Below are 26,612 nucleotides of genomic sequence, written 5' to 3' on the forward strand. Positions count from 1 at the left end.
TTTTTCTTTTTGGGTTTTTCTTTTTGTGGGGTACATGAAAATTGAAAAGTAGATAAGGGAAGCATCTTATGCTTTTCTTGCCAATGACTAACAATGATCCATGTAGTTTCCAAGCATCTAGAAAATCACCATATCTTTTTTCTTTTGTACTTTTTCCTTTTATTATTATATTTTTCTTTTATGCTTTTCTTCTTTTAAATACTTGGTTTAACCATCCAATAATATTTTAAATTTACTTTGAAACAAATTGTATGAAAGTGTTCAAAAGGTAGAAATAGAAACCACAACACAAATTTCAAAGAATTGTGAAAAATATGAGAACAAAAATTATCATTTGTACATTAAAAAGAACTACTATATCTAATAATCAAGGGAAGGTTTTTAAAGTTCTTTCTATCATCAAATACACAAAGTTCAAATCATGTTCGTGACCATCGAAAAAAAAGGAAGGGAATGGAAGGGTTTAAAATAACTATAATATCAATTGATCACAAGAAAAAATAAGTAAATATATATGGTTGCAATTGTAAACACTCAAAAATAGCAACACTCAAAGAAATCTAGTTTGCAATTGTAAACCAAGCATACCATAGTGTACAACTGTATATCTTCACGTCATTGCACTTGTAAGCATTTACGCCTTAAATTCTATGGCCTTCCTTCAGAAAAAAAAAAATTCTATGGCCTGTGACACCTCAATAAAGCCATTATACCATGTTGTTCGGGGTGATCCCCCTTGGCTTGCTCCTAACCATACCATGCGCTGATTGATACGCGTAGTAGGGGGCAAGACAAAAGATGTGTGAAATTTTCATATTTTCCCTCGTTAAACATCAGTGAGCTTGACTCTATTCTTGACAAATTTCCTTGATTGGATTGCAAATTTTCGAGCAAAACTTTTATGTTTTTCCTGAATATTCCTTCTAAATAATTTTGGACCGAAAAATCTCAACTGTCATTCAACTATTGTCTGCATCGACTTTTGACCATTAAATAATTTTTCGTCACAAATTAACCACTAAACTAGTTAATTAACACACTCATGACTATTTCATCGATTGTTGCTCTTAATCTACAAAATAGTCAGAATCATGTTTTGATAATATAAAAAAAAAAACCCGTGGTGGACAAATATACCTTTACATTTTGATACGTGTTCTGATTATTTTGTAAATTAAGAGTAATAATCGACGAAATGGCCACGAGGGTACTGATTAGTTAATTTAGTGATTAATTTATGACAAAAAATTGTTTGATGGTAAAAAATCGATGCAGGTAATAGTTTAATGGCCGTTGAGATATTTTGCCCAATAATTTCAAATTATATTTTACCTCACATATATCATATTATAAAAAAGTGTGACAATAATTTTCCCTCAAAAACTTCCCAAAAAATGCATTTCAAATGGGTAATGTTTGGATCAAAACAAAATAGATTTATTTACGAGTGCCTCAAAATATTTGTTAATACACCTAAAATATACTTATCTTACCATGTGAGTGCACACATTTATATTGAATGTATTCCTGATGTTTAGACACTTTTCTAAATTAGTTTACTTTTGTTAAAAAATAAACACCTAAAATCTGTTTTAACGAGTACCTGGACCAAATTAGTGTTTAGACCAAACAAAATTAGGGTTTCTGCCATATATATAACTCTTTTTATACATTCAATTTGGTTCCAAGAACATTCCTTGGAACAACCAAACAATATTTTACCTATTTTTAGCACGATGACGTTTTTTCACATCAATTAACAAATACATCAATGCACATAGAGAGAGAGAGATAGATAGAAGGAAAAAAAAAAAAAAAAAGGTAGTGAAAGAGTGCATTTGTCGAATTATTAGTTTGACTTTTATTTTTTACTCTTGACTGTTAGTTTTAACGGAAAGATTGACAGTGACACTTTAACCCAAATCATGAGAGAGTTATATATAATTTTAAAATCATAAGGAGATTATACGGTAAAGTACCAAATCACATGGGTTAAAAGGTAATTTATCCTGATTTTAATTGACATGTGAAATTTTGATGCAATAGTAGCTTGATTAACATGTGAACCTTTACTGCATTATACCATGAAGCACTGCATTATCATGTGAACTTCTATATTTTATACCTTGATGTACAAAATATCCGCCGTTAATAAAAGTTTGAAGGATAGTGATATACAACGAAACTGACCTGCAAAATTGACCAGTTTGGTGAAACCTAGTAAACACATCAGTTTCATTTTACCAAAAATTTAAAAAAAAAAAGTTCAAGATATTAGCTGATTAGTATATCTTTATCCAAATAAGTTCAAGATATATTTGATTAACAAATTTCACCACCTGATCTGAGAAAGATATTTGTTCATTATATCAGCACCTGATAGTATGATTTTTCTTTTTTTTTTTAATGCTAATATCGTATTAAATGACATAGATTTATTTATTTTTTTATTAAAAAAAAAAAAAAAGTACTTGGGTCATGCGGAAATCAGAATATTGCTTTACAGTGTTCTATTAATACAGATCCCTTCAAGAAAAAACAATCCCTTAAAGATGGATGGATGTTAATCTTAGCTTATTCCAATAGCTGTCACTATGATTTTTTTCCCTTGTTTTTTTTTTTTTCTTGACTTGCCAAATTATTCTCTAACTCTAAGAAAAAAAAAAACTTTATATTGCTCATAAGTCATAATTTAGAGTTCTGTTTCTAATAATTTAGATGATCTTGGCGTGTATTGTATCCGCAAATGATAAAACAAAGGTTAATAGCCCTTTTTTGTCTTTGTCTTCATATGTTATCTTTTGCTTTTCTGTAATATTGATTTTTTATCTTTTACTTAAACTATTCTATTTTTTGACTTTTTAAAATTTTTTTCTAACAGGAAAAAGTGGGACGTAAGAAACGGGGAGGGAATTAGGCGGTTAGAGCCCAAAATTCCTATGTGAAATTCGACTCTTCTAATTCGTGCTAACAGAAAACCAAAACCAAGGCACATTGAAACCAGGCATGAAAAGAAAAGACTGAGGCCCAAAAGAACAACGGAAAAAGAGAGAACCAGTTAAAGAAGATCCAGCCCAACTAACTAACATATACACTTGTAGAACATCAATCAAAGGAAGAAATGCATAAAGTTACGGATTAATATTTTATACAGTGATAATATTTACACTCCTACTATTATCGATCGATAGATGCATGACAATTAATATAAATTTAAACTTGAAATATAAATGTTACGTATGCATTATATATTTTTAACTGTGATAGATAGTATATAACTGTCAGTATATATGAGATTAACTACCTGACCGGATTGAAGAAATTATTGCCCTTTCCTTGACTGATGAAAAGTGAAAACCACTAGTAGCTCTCAGAGAAATTTTAGGGGCTTTCTCTAATTGGGTGGTTGTTCCACGTTTGATATCTTGTTTAAGGGACTTATGGCCTCCCTCCCATGTATTTACTTTAAAGAAGAAAAAAAAAACCACGAGTCAAGACTTGTAGTTCCAATTTTGAGCCTCGATGCTTTGTTCCAATTTATAAATGGGGTAAAATATTCAATGAATAAATTGTCATGCATTATGGAGAAACAATTCTTAGCAAAGCCTTTGCTTTTTCTACATTACAATTCTCAGGGGATCTTTAGTTAAATAATAGACAAGTTTTCTAATTTTCCATTTTTTTTCTTTTTCAAAAGAAATGAAATCCATGCCCTAAAAGTTAAATAACATAACATCTTTACTAAAATGTAGTTGTAACATTGTGTAAATTCAAAAATATATTTACATGTATATTAAAAGTGATCTCCCTCCATCTTTGAGAGCTTCATTTCCGGCTAGGAAAAAAATTCACTGATAAAGGTATGATGGCCAATGGTGTTCCGGACATTGGACAATCAACTCTAATCCTAAAATTATGGCCGACAAAATTACCCAAAATCCAACAACCTGCCCAACTTGCCTAATAAATTTGAGAGGTTGGGTTGGATCAGTTGGACGTTGGGTTAAAAAGACCCGAACGTGTTTTAGGCGGTTTGGATTTTTAACTTGGTTTACCCATTAAGTCAAGTACTAGTGCCCGCTAACCTAAGGTGCTTATGTCACTTTTTCTTGTATTCACCTCATGTAAACCATGCCTTGAGATTTTGCCTCGTGAAACAATTAGCCAAGCTTAATTTATGAAGTTAGTTGAAGATGCTGAGGTTTTCAATAATTAAACAATTGGTGAAGAAGAGAATATGGAAATTTTGTACTGCTACCATTGAGTTTTTATTACTTTTAACAATTGATTTTGCTTGAAATGAGTATATAAAATTTTAAAAAATATTAATACACTTTAATCTATTTTTTTATTTTATTTTATGCACTTTAATCTAATTTTACAATAACTATCTTATGTACTTTTTCAAAGTTAAAAAGTAAAAATAATGTTTTAATTTTCTCAAACCAAATAATTATTTTACTTGCTTGTTCAAACCTATAAGCTAGGGAGCCAACTAGCCAATGGCCAAGTTGGATAAGTTTGGATTGCAAATTATTTGAGATATTTTTACTGTAGCACATTTTGTGATGTGATGTATGTGAGATAAAAAGATAATTGAGAAGATAAAAGGTGTATTGGAAATTGTAATGGTGATTTAAGCAAATATATTTGGGCAAATAATCTCCTGTCCAAACACACTAGTTTTGAAGAAAAGTTCAACTACAAGTTTTGCACTCGAAGTTGACAAGAATCAAGTTTAGCAAAAGCATTTTGTAAACCTAATGGCTAGAGTTGTACAATTTTCAAGCATGTGTGCAAGTATTTTAGTGTGTGAAAATATATTTATGCATGTGAAACAGTATTTAAGTGTAAGAAAAAATCATTTTTTGTGTGTAAACGTGTGTGAGAGAATATTATGTATCAAAATTACAAAATAGATGAAATAATATGTTGAATCATATTTGAGTTATGAGTTTGAGTTGACGCAATATAATCCAATCTAATATCAACCCAGTTTATATTTGAATGAATTGAGTGTACAAATAAATGAAAACTCAATATCAACCCGTGCAGAAACCGCCCTATTTACCCAATTGCTAGGTCTACCTAAAACATCAAACCTGTTAAAAGCTTTGTCTGGTGAACCAGGGTGACTCCAAAAGATGGCTATTAGAGGGGTTGAAATTCTATGCAATTGTTACATGAATTGCATAGTGCAGTTGATGGTTAAGATAATGCTTATTGTGTTTTTGTACATTAGGATCATCATTGGATAAATTAGTAGCTATCTATATTGTGTTACTACATGCATTGAAAGCTGAAACTGCAAATTGCATAAATCAGTATTCACTTTAAAGGGGGTATAGAACTAGCCAATGTCCACTATTAAAGAATGGCAATGCACCACCATTATTTGTCTAGTGTCTATCAGACAAGGAATGAGCCACTAACATAATTGATGATATGATATCATTAGTTTATAATGAATTATTGATATTAGCGCATCACTTAGTACTATTAAGAATGGGGACATGGTGTATTAAATTTGGCATTTTTAAATTTGTTTTCTGCCTTTATTTTTCCTCTTGTAGGAAAATTTAGAGAGGGAGAAAATTTTTTAGCAATATTTATTTTTTGAATTAATCCTATACACTGACATTATTTTTTGAAAATTTATTTTTTTACAATGGTTGATTTTGTAAAGTTTGGTATTAATATCACATTGATACTTGGATTGCGGATTTAACTCCCCTTTTCTCTCTCTGTCTCTCTTTCTATATATATATATATATATATATATATATATGAGTAAATCCTATATACAATGACGGTGTATACACTATCACGGTTAGATATGTGACACATATGCAAAATTTGAGTTTCAAATTAAAATTCAAATTATCTATCATGCATCTAATGGTAAAAGTGTATTATACACTGTCAGTGTATAGAAAATTAATCTTATATGATTAAATCTTATATACACTTATGGTGTATACATTTTCACAGTTGGATATGCGACACATATGCAAAATTTAAATTTTAAATTCAAATTCAGATTATTTGTCATGCATCTAACGGTGAAAGTCATGAAGTTGAATTGGAAAAATTGACCCCAAAAAACAAAAAAATGCAGTTGAATTGGAGATGTCTTCACCTACTAGATCAATATTTTATGAACAATTATGAGCTGATTTCCAAGTAAAGATAGAGGCATAGCATTTACACATGCTTTAACCATCTCACGATCATTTTTCATTTGCCCCATCATGGTAAAAACCAAGCCACCTATGGAGCAAATACTAACTCGTTTGAAACTGCAAGTTACCTTTTAATTCTACCAATATTTTTAGGCTGCAATTGTCTTTTACATTTGCGAGATTTCAACAACTTTTTTCAAAAAAAAAAATTTAGTTTATTTTAGACTAAAATTTTTTAAATTACTAAACCAATACCTTCATCCCAAAATTAAATGCCTAAGATATTCTCACAGTTGTAATCCTGATCCTCAATATGAAGATATCCTGAATCTTGATGGCATCACATCCCATCACTTTCTTGGAGAAAGAAGTTTGAATACAAAGTACACAAATCATGATTCTTGATCCCCAAATGCTGGTCCCAAATATCCATCAAACTAATCTTGTGGACTAAATTTACTAAGAATCTGTCTGCTGTAAATTTTAGCAAGATTTGACTGCACAATGAAACTTCACTGATCACTGTTAAAAGATTTAGATAAATTTTATATACACTGTCACCGTTAAATTCATGATACATGTGCAAAAGTTGGATTTCAAATTTAAATTTTACGCAGTTGTGTTCATCCAAAATTAATCCAAAAGATTTTATTTTAAGTTTTTGACCAAAATGACATTGGCAAGGAAGGGATGTGCCGGCAGTTTTAGCATTAGATTCCCCAAAACCTGCAAAGCTTTAACAAATATAGGGAGCAGAAGAGCCCCACAAAAGCCCACGGCATAATCGAGGCACCCAAGAGGATGACATAACACTGCTCAAAAAAAGAAGGTCCATGCTGCATTGCTGCATCCACTTTAGGACAGGTTCCTCTGCAATTGCAATATACACTTAACAACGAACTTAGAGATTAATTTGAATTTGGATGGATGAGATTGATTGGAGTCGTAATCTTTAATGAATAACAATATTTATTATATTTAAATACATTCTTTATTATATATATATGTATATATATTTTGAATTTGGAGGTCTTGATCAAGATCTCCAACGAATAATTCTTCCACCTTACTATCTACACACAATCATCCATTGTTTTAATGTATACATTATTATTTTATAACATCCACATATATTATTTTAGTACGTTGCACGTTGCAATCAAAACAAATACGCAACGGATCTTCTGTCTCACGCAACGTGATGTTTATGTAGGAAAAATAGCAATATAATAAAAAGTGGGATAGAGAGTGGCACAGGATGTGGAACAAAAGATTCGTTGCGAAACAAATATTTGTAGAAGCCTCAGATCCATGTTCTTTGTTATGCGAGTAAAGTTTTTTGGTGGTAAAGTATTAAAAAAATGTTCTACAACACCTTTTGTTTACATATATATATATATATATATATATATATATAGAAAAGGTACTATGATTAGATTTTTACAAAAATACTCTGAGAAATCTCATGTTTGGATGGAGCTATTTCAAAAAATATATAGTTTTTAAAGAACTCTTAACATATTTTCTGACTATCTTTCTACTTCACATGTATATTTTTCAAATTTGCTTTAATATATTTTTTCTAAAATGACTGCAAAAAAGAATAATCCAAAACGCTATATGAGGATTTTACATTTGTAGTTGATTTTGAGAGTTTGGGAAAAAAGAATGTGTGATGCTTAAAGAGAAATCGAAAGACCTGAATTTCATTTTTTACATATGAATACCATTTCTATCTAGAAGAAAAAGGGCTGCAAACAAAAATGAACAAGGGGGTTTGGAACATAAGCTTTGTGTACAAAGATTTAATCATTGAACCATGGTCGATCGTCTTATTCTTATAGTAACTTGATTGTCAACACAAATGCATGAAAAGTCAGGTGTATAGCAATATTCATAACTAGGCATTTTTCTTATACAAAAAGTTCCATTTGAGAACATTTTTATTTAAATTTTTTTGACAAAAGAAGGGTGAGATTAAGGAGAGGGACAGCGAAATTGGAATTCAGAATCTCTAATTCCTGAGGTTTCAATCTCCATTCGAGAACATTTAACATTTCAATGACAATGTACACTTTGACAGGCATGGGTTTTATATGTTATGATTGGTTTTTATGTCTTTCACCCATGATAAATAAATAGACGAGTAAGGGAATTAGGGCTATAGATGAAAGCTACATTTTTTTTACTCAGTGATGGAAGAGATGTAATGATTAACTTTTTCCCCCGAAAGCGTGAAGTGGGAGGTAGTTTCAAATTGTCTTGTGGACTAAGGGTGCGTTTAATACAATTGAAATTTAAAATTGAAATATGAAATTTGAATCGATTAAGTCATTGAATTATTAAATACTAAATTGATATATTTGAATGTATATCATATTAAGCGATAATAAATAACTTATCATTTATTTTTAGGAAGAAGTTTTATCTAGAAAATTTAGTATTATTTAATTAATTTAGATATTCAACATTTGATTATCGAACCCATCTGAACACGTTAAAATCTATATTCATTAACTTTTAAATGCTAAATTGAATTATTAAACAATACCTAAAACAACAATGGCACTTTGCTTTGCTGACAACGAGTCACATGATTGTTGTAAATGTAGAATTCGGAACATGACTAAATAATCCCTAAAAAATGTATGCACTCGGTAAAATACATTTTGAGTGCCAAAATTCTTAAAAACAACAATATTTTGGTATCCAAACATAGGCCTGTCAATGGGTCGGGTCTAGACCCGGATCCGGACCGGATCCGTGAAATTATTGCGGGTATGGGTAGGGATTTAATTCCGTTTCGCGGATCCGGATCCGGATCCGTTTTGTCAAACAAAAAAACGGGTCGGATACGGAATATTGTATTCCGGCCCGTATTAGACCCGGATCCGGATATAAATGAATTAATAATTTAAAAAATATATATTTATCAATATAATTTGATTAGGGTGATGTATTTTAATAAAGTTAATTTGATTTCTTTTCTTATTTGATTTTTTCTTTGCATTAGTTAGAAATTAGTTTACAAGTATATTTTTTTCTCATTTTTATTAGAAATTATAAAATTTGGTAAATTTGTTCGGGTAGACCCGGATCCGGATCCGGGACCGCCGGATCCGGATCCGGAAAGTATAATAAAAGACCCGTCGGGTAAACGGGTCGGGTCCGGAATAATGAATTCCGGCCCGGACCCGACCCGTTGACAGCCCTATCCAAACACTCCCAATATTTTGAGAATTTAATGTTTATGGGAGTCAACTTTTGGCCCCTCATATATTTTAAATCTTAAACTTGTCTCTTAATAATAAAAAGTGTCAAATTTTAATCTTTCAGTACATATTCACAGTTAGATTTTTCAAAATTTGCTATTAGATCCATCAGATTTAAAGGTAGAGATAGCCTAATCATTAAAAGATTAAAATTTGGTTTTTTTTTATTATTGAGAGACTAATTTGAAACTAAATGATAGGCTAAAAAAAATTAATAATTAGAACAATTTAACAGCAGCCTGAATAGTTTATCTTTAATCAAACTTATAAAAAGATACTTGGACCATGGCGGCGACACTAGAGCTGCAAACGAATCGAGCCGCTCGCGAGCGGCTCGAGTCGAGCTCGAGTCCGGCTTGAACTCGAGCTTAGAATATTAAGCTCGTTAGCTCACGAGCCGGCTCGCGAGTTTAGGTATATATATAATATATATATTATTTTTATTTTTATATAATAATAAAATTAAGTATATTATATATATATTTTTTATTTTTTATTTTTATAGTAAAATTACGTATATATCCTTAATATTTTATTATTTATTAAGAAAAAAATATTATTTTATTTATTTTTTAAAAATAAAATAATTATTTTTTTTTTTCGAGCTCGAGCTCGGCTCGACTTGATTCGAGTCGAGCTCGAGCTCGAAATTTGCCAGCTCGTCGAGCTCGAGTTTGGTAAAATTTAGTCGAGACTAGGCTAAATTAGCTTAAAACTCGACTCGACTCGGCTCGTTTGCAGCCTGACGGCGACAGCCACTAAGAAGTTATTCTCATTGTAGGACAGTATTTTTAATGGAATCACCTTATTCCCCACTTATTTTCTTGGGTCATAATGCCACTGGAGAACACTAAAAATCAAGTGTGAATATTGACAAATTTGTAGTAAATTTTCTTTACAAAGTCAGCTTCATGTTACACTGAAAACTATACTAAAATATTCATCACAGCGTTTACAAAGTGATTTTGGTGTCAATTAACCATTAAATCGATAAGAAATATCACTAATTAAACTTCAAAAAATTTGCAAAAATTCTTCTCTAATGTCAAACTAAACATAATTTGTTAGAATGACATGAGCAATCTATGTAAATTAAAAAAAAAATTCTATAGAAAATCAAATGAATACAAATTCAAGATTGAAAGTAATTGAATGAAATCAATCCATCTGGTTTGGTCGGAAACTAATTCACCCAAACCAATCAAAATTTCTATATGAAATACATTAGCAGGATCTTTGTATCAAATTAAGGACTATTATGTCAAATGAGATGATATACATGGCAAAAGCAAAAATAAATGAACTTCTGGGCAATAACAAGAAATACAAAATTTGGGCCAAAAGTTCTCATTTTCAAGCCCTAACCTTTTAACCCAAAGTTCCAAAATTTTTACATCGAAAACATCAATGAAACTTTGGAATCTAATGCTCAATTAAACGTAATAAGTTTTTTTAGGGGGAGGGATGGGTTAGTGAGAGGCCTTAGTTCGAAAAACATTTATTTTCCAAACATACCTAAAAAATATCACCGATCGAAGCTTTATTATAATGCATTTATTTGTCTATAATTAAAACGATCATAACACACATAGGCCCTGTTTGGCACTTAAGTTTTTTGTCAAGTTTGTTTATTACAAGTTTTTTAAAAATTTTAATTACAGTAATTTCAAAAATTTTTTCAAAAATTTTAAATTATACATTTCAAAATATTCAAAAATGTACACACTTCAAAAATTTTTTAAAAAACTTTTACAGTAAATATACAGTAAAATTTTAGAGAAATATAAAAAAAAACCCACTTGCCAAACGGACCTATAATATGAGTTGGACTACTAACTACCAGCTAGTGATTAGCATTAATAAATCTACAGGACAAAGTTAAGATATGGTAGATACTTTTCAGGCAAGAGATAGACAGTTTGCCCTAAAATTTAGTTGACCTAAAATCTTACTAACTAAAATTCAAGGTTTTAAAAAAGACCCCAATCAAATCAAATCAAATCAAATCCTCCATCTTCCAACCTTTTTTTCTTTTTTTTTTTGTTGACGGAGTGAGTGTCCGTGTCAATTTTTACGGGGTTCGATTTCGATTCGGAAGGAGAGGTCCCATCCCCCTAAATACGATAATCACAGGACTTGTACTCCTAAGAAGGCTTGCTGAGACCAACCGAGTTGTCCATGAGAAACAGATAATTTGATGAGAGACAAGAATTGAATCTTTGACCTCCCACCCCACCAGAGAGGTGGTGGCCACTGAGCTAAAGCTGAGTGGTTTCCAACCTTTTCCAATATGAAGAAAATACCAAACCCTCATGACAATAGAAGTACCTTTTTCTGAGTGGCAGTTAAGTAGGGATAAGCTTTACAACTAAAAGACTTGTTCAAAATCCAAGAAAACCTTAATGACATTAAAATAGAACATAGCCCATGAGCATGCTGAGATAAGTGGTAACGGAAGTTGGCACGTCCAGTTTGTGTCCGTGCGGGACAGGTGGCGCGCAAAGAATAGGACAAATCATCCGTCACTACTCTCTAAAGAGTCTGTCAGATAAGTGGGGAAAAAGTGTCTATGCACCTGGTTCACAGGGCATCACAAAAGGCCGAAATTCCAAAACAGTACCTTATGCAGAAAAGATTGTACGGTAGATAGGTTTATAGAGAGTACGAGTACTAATAACGTTGGTGTATTATAGACCGGCTACATATGAGAATTTTTCACTTGCATCGGCAAAAGTTAGCATCTGTCCAACAGTTACCTTAAATACTCTACTCTAGTCTCACTTCTCACTCTTTTTATTTAGTCTTTTTTTTCCCCTTGTTGTTCTTTTGTCAGGCGTTGAAAATAATAGGGGGTTTTTTTCCAGGTGTTTTCTTTTGTTTTTTCTGGTCTTTTTGGGGGGGTTTTCCTCACAGTCCTTACTGTTTCTGCACTCAGGTAATGACTTTCATTTCTGTGTTTTTTTGGAGTATGAAATTTATGGGTTTTTGTTGGTGAAAGAAGGGAAGGAAAATGTCAATGTTGGTTTAATTTGGGTTGTTTTGGTTAAATCTGTGCTTCTAAGGTTTGTAATGCGTGCTATGTTAGCTAAATGTTAAATCTTTATTAAAAGAACTAATTTTTTTGTGGGATTTTGGAGATTTTGTTTGTTGTACTTTTGGTGGAAAGAAGGAAAAGAGAAACCCTTAATGTTTCTGTATTTTGTGTTATTTTTGGTGAAATCTACGCTTTTAAGGTCTGTAATGTGTGCTGTTTTAGCACAATGGTAAGTTTTCTTTTGAAAAAAATGTTATTTTTTGTGAGATTTTTGGAAATTGTGGGTGTTGCAATTTTGCTGAAATAAGGAAAAGAAAACCTTCAATGTGGCTGTATTTTTGGTTTTTTTGGTGAAATCCCTGCTGTTTTGGTAAAATGGTTTTATGTTTTGGGAAAAAGTTCAAGCTTTTTTGGTTTTACATTTTTGTTGTTTTTCTTTTCTGCGGTTTTGCTTTCCCTTTTTGGCTGAAGGAAAGGAAAGCCTCACTGTTGCTCTGTTTTTGGTTAGGTTTTCTTGAGATTTTTAAGCTAGGAGTAATCTTGGAGAATTATATTTTATTATGTATGTTCTTTATGATTTTTGGCTGAAAGTTTTGACCTTGCTGTTTTTAAGTGTGAAGAAGAAGAACAATATTTCAAATGTAAATTTTAAGGATTTGCTTTTGTTGTTAGTTTCGTGGCATGCATGGCTGTTTTGTGACAGGATGTGCACTGTTAGGCCCTTGTTATCGGATGCATGCTCTATTTTGCTATCATATCTGGTCTGCTTGTTGTTTCTTTTATGTTCTTTTGGTCTTATTGGACCGTTCCCGTAGTTATTTGGACATTTTGCTTGTGTGTTTCCTTGGAAGATGTGTGTATGAATTAAGGAAAAAGTGAGAGGTCTCTCTTTTTTTTGTTTTTTTCCTGATTTGTGGGTTTTGCATTTCCTTCACTTGAAGGGGTTTGTGGCCTTTGGCTGTCTATCTAACTACTTTTCTTGAATATTTTTTGATTTTAAGCTACCAAACAGGAGGAAAAATAGAAAACGCTTGAAAGCCGCTGCTGTTCTTTTTCAGAACCTTGGGGATGTCATGATGATTCTAAGAAAATTTGTTGTTTTTCCTAAGAGGGGTTTTTGCACGCTAGTAAATTTGGGGTTTAAAGTCTGTTTGAAAGTTTGTCCACGTCTTTTACATTGCATGACAACCTGCTGATGATGCATCATTCTTTTCTCTGTTTTTCTTGTACTTCTGAGTCATGATGTAGCTAAATAGGAGAGCAGAGAGAAAAACAGGGGATTCAAATTAAAGTTTGTGCGTTTTGGTGTGATATTTGATTGTTTGGCTTTTAATTACTGATAATCCTCAAGTTTTCTCCAATCTAGGATTGTAATTTGAAGCAGTATCATTTTGGAACTGTTTCTTGCTGTTTTTACACCAGACAACCTCCCCCTCTCCCAAAACACAAAAAGAGAGAGAGAGAGAAATGTGATTTGCAGTGGTGGACATTTATGTAGCAATGACCACTACTAGCGATCTGCTATTTGTGCATTTTTTGTAATTCATTACTCTGAAGTCATTTTAACTTTTGTGGCAGTACTAAACATGGATTCATCTGAACAAGAGAAGAATGGTGTTACAGAAGGAAAAAATGGGGCTCCTGAGCCTGACGCTTTGCCACCTCCCCCTCCAGTTCCTCCAAATGTTACCCCTATCAAGGCTGAACAAGAACCTGCCAAGAAAAGGCTTCGAGTTCCAATGGCAAGACGTGGCCTGGGAACCAAAGGCCAAAAGATTCAACTGCTAACTAATCATTTTAAAGTGGCTGTGAAGAATGTTGATGGCCAGTTCTTTCACTACAGCGTATGGCCCCCTTTATTGGATATATATTTCCTTTTCATATTATATATAGTTATAAGAATTTCACACTGATTGTGATCTTGTCATTTTAAACAGGTTGCACTTTTCTATGAAGATGGTCGGCCTGTGGATGGAAAGGGTATTGGTAGACGAGTCCTCGATAGGGTACAGGAGACCTATGACACTGAATTAGCTGGTAAGGAGTTTGCTTATGATGGAGAAAAGAGTTTATTTACCGTTGGCCCTTTGCCACGAAACAAGCTTCAGTTTACAGTTGTGCTTGAGGATGTTACTTCAAACAGGTATTGATGTGATTTCTCCTTCTGTATATATTAAATTTTTAGGTTTGCATTTTGACACAATCTTTCTGTCCAGGAACACCGGAAATTCTAGCCCGGGGGGCCATGAAAGTCCAAATGATGGTGACAGAAAAAGGTTAAGGAGGCCATATCAATCTAAGACTTTTAAAGTGGAGATAAGCTTTGCTGCCAAGATTCCCATGCAAGCAATTGGAAATGCATTACGTGGACAGGAGACAGAGAACTCTCAGGAAGCCTTGCGAGTACTGGATATCATCTTGAGGCAGCATGCAGCAAAACAGTGAGTAAAATGTGAAAAAAATAGAATGAATTGTATCTGTATGTGTGATCTGTAATGTAAGTTAGTATTAAACAGAATTTTGATAAAATTTCAGGGGTTGCCTGCTTGTTCGCCAATCTTACTTTCATAATGAGCCAAGGAATTTTGCTGATGTTGGAGGCGGTGTTCTTGGTTGTCGTGGATTTCACTCTAGCTTCCGAACCACTCAGGGCGGCTTGTCTTTAAATATTGGTAATCATTTCTGAACTAAGGGGAGTGTCTTTTAGCTTTTAGTTATGCTTTAGTTAAATGTGCTGAATACTTGCACGGTGGCTTCTTTTCAGACGTCTCTACAACCATGATAATCCAGCCTGGGCCAGTGGTCGACTTCTTAATAGCCAACCAGAATGTGAGAGATCCATATTCCATTGACTGGGTTAAGGTAACAAAACTGTTTCCCCTTGGTATTTTATCCATGCTCGTGCACTTAATTTATGAGCAGCACTCTTCTTGTTTTGATTTGATCAGGCCAAACGGGTACTAAAGAACTTGAGGGTGAAGACTAGTCCAACAAATCAAGAATACAAAATAACAGGGTTGAGTGAAAAACCATGCAAGGATCAGATGTATGGCCCTTGTTCTCTTTTTAATTTATTTCATTTGCTTGTCTGGAAATAAGTTCTAAGTTTTCCCTATCAGGTTCCATTTAGTGCCACTGCTGTTCCAACTGATCTTCCTATTCTGCAAGATGGTTGTATACAATTTACATGAAGAAAATGGAATAGATTTGCTTTTTGCTCTCTGTAATTTGTAGGTTTTCGCTGAAGCAAAGAAGCAGGGATGATGATGGTGAGGTTCAAACTGTAGAAGTGTCTGTCTATGACTATTTTGTCAACTACCGGCATATAGAATTGCGCTATTCTGGTGATCTTCCTTGTATAAATGTTGGAAAACCAAAACGGCCTACATACTTCCCTATTGAGGTGATGAACTGAATGAAGCTCAACTTGTTTTATGATTATCAACTATCCTAGTTCTCATTGATTCTGTACTTGTTTAGCTATGCTCTTTGGTGTCCTTGCAACGTTATACAAAAGCTCTGTCCACCTTCCAAAGAGCTTCCTTAGTGGAGAAGTCAAGGCAAAAGCCCCAAGAGAGGATGAGTACTTTGACTACTGTATGTTTCCTACCTAAACCATGAAGTAGATGAGCTTTTGTGCACTGTATGGAAAATTAATTTCTGATTGGTTGTTTTAGGCTCTGAAAATCAACAATTATGATGAGGAGCCTCTTCTTCGTTCGTGTAGCATTACCATCAGCAGAAATTTCACTGAGGTTGATGGTCGAGTCCTTCCAGCTCCAAGGGTATGCTATTATATTGGTCTGAGATAACCAACTCTTAGTGTTACTATTAATTCTTTCACTGGTTTTGCTACTATTGGCAGTGAGGTTGGAAATGTGGCTAACACTTTCATTTGCTTGCAGTTGAAAGTTGGAAATGGAGAAGATTTCTTCCCTCGAAATGGAAGGTGGAACTTTAATAACAAGGTGAAGTTTATGTTTGATATTCTCTTGTACTCTGGTTTCTGCTCAATTTTTCCAATGTAGTAGTATGGATGATTTGATGAAAGCTTTATATTTTGTGTTCACGCGTACAGAGACTACTTCAACCTGCTAAGATTGAAAAGTGGGCCATAGTGAACTTCTCTGCACGCTGTGATATTCGTGGCCTTGTCAGAGATTTCATGAAATGTGGGGAAATGAAAGGAATTGTATGGCACTCAGATTGTTGAATCTCTGTCTGTAACAATGACACACTAGTCAAAATTTTTTTGAACTCTCCTTTAAACTTGTCAGGATGTGGAATCCCCATTTGATGTATTTGAAGAGAATCAGCAGTACAGACGAGCACCCCCTCTTGTAAGGGTGGAAAAGATGTTTGAAGAGATTCAGGCTAAACTTCCAGGGGCACCTAAGTTCCTTTTGTGTCTCCTTCCAGAGAGGAAAAACTGTGATCTCTATGGTTTGTGCAATTTTTTTTTTGCTATTTTTCCTCACTTAGGTTGCACGTGCACACACGAATAGCTATATGTCTAGACACTGCTTATTCTCTGGTGTTTGAACAACATGTTTCTTCCAGCTCCTTGGAAAAAGAAGAATTTGTCTGAGTATGATATTGTTACTCAATGCATGGCTCCTACCAGAGTTAATGACCAGTATCTTACAAACCTTCTCCTTAAGGTCAATGCAAAGGTTAGACTCTTTGTAGCCTTCAAGGAACACTTCAAATATTGTTCTTTCCTTCTATTATGTGAATATATTATAGGTTTGTTACATGTCCATTTACCTTGCTTTAACTTCTTTGGCAGCTTGGTGGATTAAACTCTCTGTTAGCTGTTGAACATTCTCCTTCAATCCCTGTAGTATCCAAGATTCCAACCCTAATTCTTGGAATGGATGTTTCACACGGCTCTCCTGGACAGTCTGATATCCCATCTATTGCTGCAGTAAGATGCTCATACTCTGTTTACTTCTCTATATTTTACTATTGGTTGGATGATGAAAGTTATGATGCTTTTGCTTCTTTTGTTTCATTTCGAAAAGCAAGAAACGGTGAATCTTTTTTTTCCCCCGAATATATTCCTTCAATTTGGGTATTTAAACCACTCAATCTCCCTCTGATGTTTTAAAGATTTTCTGCCAAGAAAGGGAGGGTTTCATGTGTCTGACTTGTGCAGTTTGCCATTCTTTTTTTTTTTTTTTTTTTTCTTTATATCACTTTTGTTATAGGTTGTCAGCTCGAGACAGTGGCCACTAATTTCAAAATATAGAGCATCTGTGCGTACGCAATCCCCAAAGCTTGAGATGATTGATACCCTTTACAAACGTGTTTCAGACACTGAGGATGACGGGATCCTTCGGTAAGTCTTATGTTCTTGTTCAATTTGATGAAAGCTCCTAGTCACAAGTGTAAATGAACTGTTAAACTTGCGCTTAAATTAGAGCAGTTGTTTTTGGTTGGTTTGTGTCAATGGTTAAATTAACTAGTGACTGAAGCTTGATGATTACATCTAGTCTTGTAGGCTGAGTATACTTTACTCTTACAAACATTGGAGTGTAACCATAGTGATGAATCAGAATTTCTTATAGTGTGGTTTCTTTTGAGTTCTCACCTGTGTAGATCCAATATTTCGTATGTTTAGTGTTATACTTGCTTGGGAGAGGTCAGAAAATTTTTATGCTACTAGCTTAGGGGAGGTCAGAAGCATATTTGATGCAGGGCTCCTTGATGATAATTCTCTAGGTCTGTAGGTCACTGTTACATCTATTTGTAAGCATGTGTGTAAAAGTTCTTTGTTATATCCTTGTAGTCATAGAGCAAATGAATTACCTGAACTGGTGAATTCTATGAATTAAGCCTAAGACAACAGATTGTTTGTGTCTAATTTGTCTGCAGAAACCTTATGTTAAATAGTAAGTAGTGCATTATGAGTTGAAAACGTGAACCCTTTTCTTTCAATCCTTTACTGCATCACGTTTCTTGATGCTAGCATTGTTGGATTACTGGAGATGTTCTTGGCATATCTAAAATGTAAATTCTGTATGGATTGTAGGGAAGCTTTGCTTGATTTCTACGTAAGCTCTGGCAAAAGAAAGCCTGATCAGATTATTATATTCAGGTATACCTTTTCTTTTTGTTGCAACTTCTATTATTTAGTAAAGTCTATTATGGTTGCAATACTTAATTCTTTGTCACAGATAGTATTTTAGTTGTATTTCTTTTTTAGTTCTCTCAATGTATTGCCAAATTAATATTAAGTCAATGCAGTCGTGCAGACATCTTAACAACTTGGGGAATCACTAACAGTTACAAGAGTGATATCTGTAAAACAACTTTTATATCAATCACATAGCTTGATTCCTATTGATCAGAAGTTATAGAGAATGGTGAAAACTACATGTGTGATATATTTAATGGGTACAAAGCTTCTACACGTGTTGAATGGAAAATGATAAGTTGGATTCATGATTTTACTAGAGCTTTGAGAGCAATGAAGTGCCAATTTGGCTTGCAATACTTCTTAAGCCGGAATTGAAGGCTCTAATAAGATATGCACTTGGTTTCCAAATGAAGGGGTTGAATTGATGATAGATTCATATACTCTTTTCTTGGTAAATTTTCCTTTTTTATTTTCTTGGATGGGGATGGGGATTATGGTCATGATGGAAAATCTTTGTGAATTTTCTGTAGTAACCGGGGTGGCAATGGATTTCATCAATCATGATGCAGCATTATGAGTTTGTGGTGTGGCTCTTGGACATTGATTCAGGGCATTTTGATATGTGTTCTCTAACTAGACGGTAGTCGTACTGATCTGCATCTTGTCAACAAGTGCAAAGTTATCTCTCATGCATGGAAGCATGTAGATGTTTCATTATTAGATTTTCAATTATATTGTCAGTAGGAATTGTATGGATTTCCCAATTTTGCTGCATATAAAAGGTTTCTGACTTTGCCCATTCTCTTGTACTCTAATTTAGAATCCTTAGTTATATACCTTTTTGTATACCTTCCATTTTTAAACTTTTTATTGGCCTTGTACTTTTATCCGCGGACAAACTGCTTAGTTTTGCTGTTTACCTACGTACTTCTTAATTCTTATCTTATAGGCTGATCAATTCTTGTTTACGTTCCAGGGATGGGGTCAGCGAGTCGCAGTTCAATCAAGTTCTGAACATTGAACTGGATCAAATTATTGAGGTCTCTGTTTTAGCTATTTCTGTTACAAATTAAGCTTAGAGCTAGGCTGAGGGAGTTTGGTAAAAAGTTTAAACTGTTGCCTCCCTTTTGCAGGCTTGCAAGTTTCTTGATGAGAATTGGTCTCCAAAATTTGTGGTCATTGTGGCTCAAAAGAATCACCATACAAAGTTCTTCCAGCCGAATGCACCAGAAAATGTTCCCCCAGGTAATGAGTTGAAAAAAATTGCCATTAGGGAAGTTAATTGTTGCATTGACTGATTCTTTTCATTGATGTGATGCAGGGACGATAATTGATAATAAAGTATGTCATCCCAAGAACTATGACTTCTACCTGTGCGCTCATGCTGGCATGATTGTAAGAACTTGAAAGTAGATAAATATTGTAATCAGGATATATCTCCTCCTTTCATGTTTTCCTATGTTTTGTCTGTGTATTGTCTTTGGTTATGTTCATCTGTACTTTGCACACAAACTTGTCCTGGCCCTTTTTTTTTTTATTGGGTTGGTCGGTGGTTTGCACGTGCAGTCAAACAGTTATATACCTCTGAAAATTCAATGGATTCCTTTCTCCTCTTGGTATGATTGGTGGATGATCTATTAAGCCTGTGTAAAAGAATTTGCTTGACATTTGAGATGATCACGCGAAACCATTTTGTCTTACAATTTCTGCAAAGACTTGTTTGGCAAAGATGTGAAGTTCAGATGTGCTAGCATACAAATATATTACTGAATAATGATCAACTCTATTTACAACTGCCAGATTGCTCTTTGTCGCGTGCTTAATGGATTCAGTTATCATATGTGCTTAAGATACTTAGGCATGGTTCCTGTACATAGCCTTCAACCTTGCAGAAAGCTTACACTTTTGTTAGTAATTAGATTCATTGTGTGAGTTGAAGTTCTGCTACTATGTATTGGATATGTTTAGTATCATCTTGGTCCTGTAAGCTTTATTTGATTGGGTCTAGTGATTTCTTTGGTGCCTGATTTTTGTGCTATTGGTACTTTAAGTTGAGAAGTAAGCAATGCAATAGAAAGTAGTACGCTAATATTGCTATCTGCATTTGTTGTTTTCATAAGAGATTATTATGATTTGCATGTTTCTTGCTGAGGGGAATGTACTTGGGGTTAAAGCTCTGTTTCATCCATGCAGGGAACCACAAGACCCACCCACTATCATGTTCTGTTAGATGAAGTGGGGTTCTCACCAGATGATCTCCAGGAGCTTGTACATTCCCTGTCATATGTGTAAGTAGTTTCTTGGATCAACAAAGGTTTTCAGTGATAGGAATTCTATTTCAAGAGTTGAAATAACCAGCTTTATGTGCCTTTGCTACAGGTACCAGAGGAGCACTACTGCCATCTCTGTGGGTAAGTATAACTTTTTCTTTAACGAGTGCAAAGCGCTGCAATACCATTTTATTTTAATTTTTTGTTCCTTTTTTTGGTTGGAGAATGGAGGATTCGTGAGAATCTCTTTCTAGGATTTGGCTTTTTACGAATTCCCAAGAGAAAACTCACTTAGACTGCTAAATATTGGTCTGCCAGTACCAGAGCACGATTCATTTTGCTTTATTCTAATTTTTCAGTTGCTCCAATATGCTATGCCCATTTGGCTGCTACCCAGCTGGGGCAATGGATGAAGTTTGAAGACACATCAGAGACCTCTTCAAGCCATGGTGGGGTGTCTCATGCTGGTTCTGTCCCTGTTCCCCAGTTGCCGCGCCTGAAGGAAAACGTCTGCAATTCGATGTTCTTTTGTTGAAAGCTTCTGATTCCTTTTTGATGCTTTACTGAAACTTTCGGTCAGTCTTGGACAAAATGCTTGTACTTGTAAATAGTTCTTAGCGCGAACCTGTTGTAGTTAGGTCGCTAAATTATGAAGCAAGTTATCTTGCAAGTCCTAGCTTTCTTTTTAGGTCTATAGCCATGCATGCAGGTGTGCCATGCATTGTTTTGTTTTTTCTTTTACTCTGCTGCAGCTACTTGCTTGTTCTGTGGCTTAAATTGCATGGATTCCTGACATTATTCTATGGCAGTGACTCTCATCCCAGTTTGATATTGTAGTGCAATCTCAGTTTGGCATCAAAATCGGCAACTTACATGTGCTCGAAGTTGAAAGTAGATGTGTTTATTTCCTTGCTGCTATATATGGTTCCACTTCTCTGTAGTTGCATGATGAGCCATCTGTAAGTTTGTGTTGAATTAATGAAAGAGCTCCCATTGCCCGGTATGACCTCAGTTGCGGTGGTGTGGTGGTACCCGAGGTGACTGCAGCTGGCTGGCCTAGGCAAGCTTTGGAGCTTGACATATTTCTGTAGGATCAGTTACATTGAAAGTAAGGTCATGTAGTTCGCTGGAACGGTTCCAGCTATCTTTGTTTACATATGAAGCTGGAAATTGAGCAGAAAGTAGCTGCTAATCCAGGCTGGGAAGCCTCAACTTCCAGTCTATTTCTGGGCATGAATTCTGCTTATGCTGAAGAAAATACGGTGAATACAAGAAATGATAATTCAGGGACTTAAATGTAAACTACAACTTGAACCAATGGGAGGGAACCTGTTTATGCTCAACAAGTGTGACTGGACATATGACATTTTCCATGGTTAATTTTTATACAGAGTTGAAGATTACTGATGTTTGGCCTCTCGGCCATATTTCTTTTGTCTCGATTCAAATTCAGATTTTGTTAGTTACTCACGGTTAATAATAGAATAAGTTAATTGCAGTATTCAATGTTGGAATTCTAATTTCAACATATTGTTTTTTAGTGATTGTATGCAAGGGCAAAATATGTGGATATTTGTCTTCCCTTCTCCCTCTTATTGAAATATGACATATTTGGAGATACAAAATAAAATCACGGATAATAAATGGGACTGAGGGAGTAACGGAGTTGAACTAAAATACGAAAGCAAATATATATGGTTTCTAGGTTTAATTCACAAATAGTTAGCCTTAACCAATTCACATAAGCGAATACATAAGGTGAATTTCGTTTTGAAAACAAATTATTACCTAAAGAGTTTTTTCTTTTCTTGCCACTAACAAAGTGGTTGTTTTATTGGGTCCTATCAGTCTCATGTACTCATTTCAGTATATTAATTCTTCAACATTACAAAAATAGAAAATTAGAAAAAAAAAATTAGCAAAAATTATGAATCTTATCTGCTAGTTTTAACATGCTAGATCAAATGCCTACCAAAACAATTGGTGAAGTGGTAGTTTTGTAGATAATAAGTTCCATGAAATATTAACAAAGTGGTCTCCAAAGTAAATTTCACAATGAAACCTTTGGTATTAACTTTTGTTTAATATTCCATATGTTTATACCTTTTCTAATTTCAGGACTACATCAAAACTCAATTCCTGATGAGAATTTGTTGCTGGAGTAGTAAATACCCTATCTTTAAATTGTGCTTATTAGATATTTTGTTCTTTTCAAATTGCGTCTAATCAATTTTAAGACTTAATCCTTATGAAGATCGGAGCCGCATCTAGTCAATGCGTGGGCAATTTCAAAATTTTAAGAATGTAGAATCCCTAAGATAGAGATTAAGAGAATGGTCGGCTAAACAGCCCATAGAATTTTCCTAAAATTATAGTATTGTATTGCTATCAATTTACTCTAAATTGAGAATATTTATTTAGAAAATTTAAGGTCTTGTTTTGGATTGAAGTTTTTCACAGAAAAAATTTTTCCTTTTCTGTGATCATATTTTCGAAACACCTTTTTGCCTTACATATTTCATGTCAGTATGTTTTCTGCACCTTTTAACTTTTTGCAAATGAAATTAAGACGGTTCCACCTGACATAATTGAAGAATTAGTATAGTAATAAAAAAAGGAGAAAGAATACATCTCCCAAAAAGGGAAAAAAATTAAGGTGAATTAATGACCTATATTAAACATATTACCAGGTTTATTGAATTTCCCTACAGCATAAATAGGAGAAAGGACAAAGCAAATTAAGAATTTCATAAAAAAGGTAAAACACAACCAAGTCAATGGGGATGAAGATTTACAGAACGGGAAGAATTACGGCACCTATTGCCCCTAACGGCGTCGTTTATGGGTCCCAAAAGTCAACGGAGATGAAGACTTATCGAAGGCGCAAAACACCAACTACTCCTCCGAACAACGTCGTTCATGCCCTCCACGAGTCAGCATGAAGACTTACCAAAAACGTAAAGTCAATGTTTTGAAAATCGGATCGGATCGGATCGGTCGGTTCGATCGGTTGAACCGATTTGTGAACCGGCCTTGTTTCTGGTCCGGTTCAATTAAAAACCAAAAGAATTAATTTAATTGGTTAAGAATCTATTGAACTAGTAAAAATCGGGGATGTTCAACCTGTTTTTTTATTAAGTATTTATTTTCTAAAATAAATATTATATTTTATTCAAAATTTTTAATACTAAAATAAATAAAAAATTATTACACCTTTGAACCGAGATCGAACTGATTGAATCACGAATCGGAAGGTTTTTCGGTTCACTCTCCGATTCGGGTTTAAAAACATTGCTTCAAACGGCAAGAATTACACTAACTGATTCTCTGAATGACATCGTCGTCCACGCTTCTTCGCCGGTTCCCAAGTCAACGGAGTTCAAGACTTAACATAGACGTAGAAGAATGGCAGTAATAAAATAATGTGGATTAATTGTTTTATAGTGAACTTTTTCTTTAATTGGTGCAACGTGCTGCAATACCATGTTATTTTACATTTTTGTTTCCATTTTTTGGTTGAAAATATGGAGAATTCATGAGAATCTCTTTATAGGATTTTGTAGAAAAATATAATTTAAGAATTTGATATAAGATAAAAAAGTGATTGAAAAATGTGTTTACGGAAGATGTAAAAAGTTTTTGGAGAAAAATGACAATCCAAATAAGGCTAATATGCTAAATATTGATGTGCAAGTATCAGAGTGCGATTCATTTTGTTTTATTCCAATTTTTTCAGTTGCTTCAATATGCTATGCCCATTTGGCTGCTTCACAGCTGGGGCAATGGATGAAGTTTGAAGACACATCAGAGATTTCTTCAAGCCATGGTGAGGTGTCTCATGCTGGTTTTGTCCCTTGTTTCAGAGTCAGACGAGATCTTCTGTCCATTATATCTGTCTATTTTTCCTTGTTCAATACAAAACTATGTAGTTTTATCTAGTATTGTTGATGTGGCACACAACATTAAATTTATATTTAAGAGGTATTTGGTAAATGGATTTCAAATTCAATAATATTCATAAATGATGTTTGTTTATGCCTAATTGTACCCATAATCTTCTATTTTGGAATTTCACGCCGCATGATTCAGATGAGATTAGGCAAGCATTTGAGGATGAGATCCTTGAATTTATCAGAGTTACAATTATATGCAGTCATGTTGATTCAGAAAGTAGGCCGTCCATACTAAAATTGAATTTGTAACCCATTTACCAAACACCCTCTAAATATATATTCAATGTTACGTGCCACATCAACAGTATTAATAAGTGTAATTACATAATTTTGTGTTGGACAGGAAAGTGTACAGACATAATGGACAGAGAATCCCATCTTGTTCCAGAGTTGCCGCGCCGGAAGGAAAACGTGTGCAATTCAATGTTCTTTTGTTGAAAGCTTCTAATTCCCTTTTGATGCTTTATTAAAAGGGATAATTTCAGAAACCTCCCTAGAGGTTTTTGACAATTTCACTCGGCTCTCCTGAGGTTTCAATAATTACGTTGACCTCCCTTGGTCTAATCAAATGACTAAAATGTCCTCCACTTAATAGTTAATTTATAAAGGAACATTTAAAACGGAAAAAATACTTCTTATTATTCTATTTGTCATTTCCTAATCTCAAAAAACAATCTCCATTAATTTTCAATTTTCCTCTCTTCCTCCCTCTCTCCTCCCATCCTCTTTCATATTCTTCTCTCTTTTTCTCCTACAACTGCTTCTCCCTCTCACCAAATATTGCGCTCCATTGTTACCAACCAAACCATTATCAATTTTTTACCATCTCCACAATTTATTTATATTTTTTTGTCTTCCTGTCTCTTTCTTCCTATAAAAATTTTAAACCACTTCTTTTTTTTTTTCCAATAATTTTATGCTTTACAAATGTTAGTCAATTGAAGTTATCAAATTAACAAGGTGCAGACTGTTGATTTTATTGTCAAACTAAGGGAAGATGAAAAAGATAGTAGTGATAAAGAGAAAAAAAAATGAAATTGAGAGTTGGAAGATAAAGAAGTGACTATTATATTTGTTAAGCAAAAAAGTCTAACAATTACTCATTGGTTTTCTCTTTTATTTACCTATTGATTGTGGTTTTACTATAAGGATAGAATTTTGTCTCTATTTCTAAGAGTGCTAGAGCAATGATGAATTATGTTCTTAGGGACATGGGGGCATTTCTTAGTTTAGTATTGGTAGTGGTGGCAGTGAATTGCATTAGGCAAGAATTAGTTAGCAATGGATTTTGAGATGAGTTGGAGTCGCTAGATTTTGTTTGTTTTAGTAAGTATGACACATACAAGAAATTAAAGATTAAAACGTTGTTTTATTTCATCTTGTTCTCAGAGGAAGGATATTTTAGGATATTTGTGAAAAATTATGGGCTATTGGGTCTATATTGTTAAATAAACCTTAAAAGCAAGGGAGGTAAGGATAATTTTTTAAAATTGAGGGGAGCTCTATATAATTGCTAGAAACCTCAAAGGAGGTTTCTGAAATTATCCCATACTAAAACTGTCAGTCCTGGACAAAAGGCTTGTAAATCGTTCTTAGTTCGAATGTCTTGTAGTTAGGTTGCTAAATTATGAAGCAAGTTATCTTTCAAGTTTTAGGTCTATAGCCATATATGCAGGTCTGTCATGCATTGTTTGGGTTTTTCTTTCTCTCTGCTGAGTCTACTTGCTTGTTCTGTGGCTTAGCTTGCATGGATTCCGGA

General features: G+C 33.8%; 1 protein-coding gene across 1 annotated transcript; it reads left to right on the forward strand.

The window, feature by feature from the left end:
• Positions 1-12,249: 12,249 nt before the first annotated feature.
• LOC113720556 (protein argonaute 4) lies at positions 12,250-21,729 on the forward strand. The gene is made up of 23 exons (XM_027245319.2): positions 12,250-12,389; positions 14,067-14,332; positions 14,426-14,631; positions 14,705-14,929; positions 15,024-15,160; positions 15,253-15,350; positions 15,437-15,534; positions 15,723-15,891; positions 15,969-16,085; positions 16,166-16,273; positions 16,394-16,456; positions 16,567-16,680; positions 16,766-16,931; positions 17,049-17,161; positions 17,278-17,415; positions 17,699-17,829; positions 18,523-18,588; positions 19,607-19,670; positions 19,764-19,875; positions 19,952-20,025; positions 20,824-20,918; positions 21,010-21,041; positions 21,260-21,729. Exons 2-23 carry the CDS (start codon positions 14,075-14,077, stop codon positions 21,433-21,435), a joined length of 2,760 nt encoding a protein of 919 aa, XP_027101120.2. The 5' UTR covers positions 12,250-12,389; positions 14,067-14,074; the 3' UTR covers positions 21,436-21,729.
• The last annotated feature ends 4,883 nt before the right edge of the window (positions 21,730-26,612 follow it).

The sequence above is a fragment of the Coffea arabica genome, chromosome 1c (assembly GCF_036785885.1).
Source record: "Coffea arabica cultivar ET-39 chromosome 1c, Coffea Arabica ET-39 HiFi, whole genome shotgun sequence".
Classification (NCBI taxonomy): domain Eukaryota; kingdom Viridiplantae; phylum Streptophyta; class Magnoliopsida; order Gentianales; family Rubiaceae; genus Coffea; species Coffea arabica.

What these genes read in the sequence shown, in the direction of transcription:
- LOC113720556 (XM_027245319.2), top strand. Translation starts at nt 14,075, where the DNA reads ATGGATTCATCTGAACAAGAGAAGAATGGTGTTACAGAAGGAAAAAAT. An exon ending in TCCTTAAGGTCAATGCAAAG is followed by an intron (nt 17,162 to 17,277) that starts GTTAGACTCTTT and finishes CTTCTTTGGCAG; the next exon opens with CTTGGTGGATTAAACTCTCT. An exon ending in GCGCTCATGCTGGCATGATT is followed by an intron (nt 20,026 to 20,823) that starts GTAAGAACTTGA and finishes TCATCCATGCAG; the next exon opens with GGAACCACAAGACCCACCCA.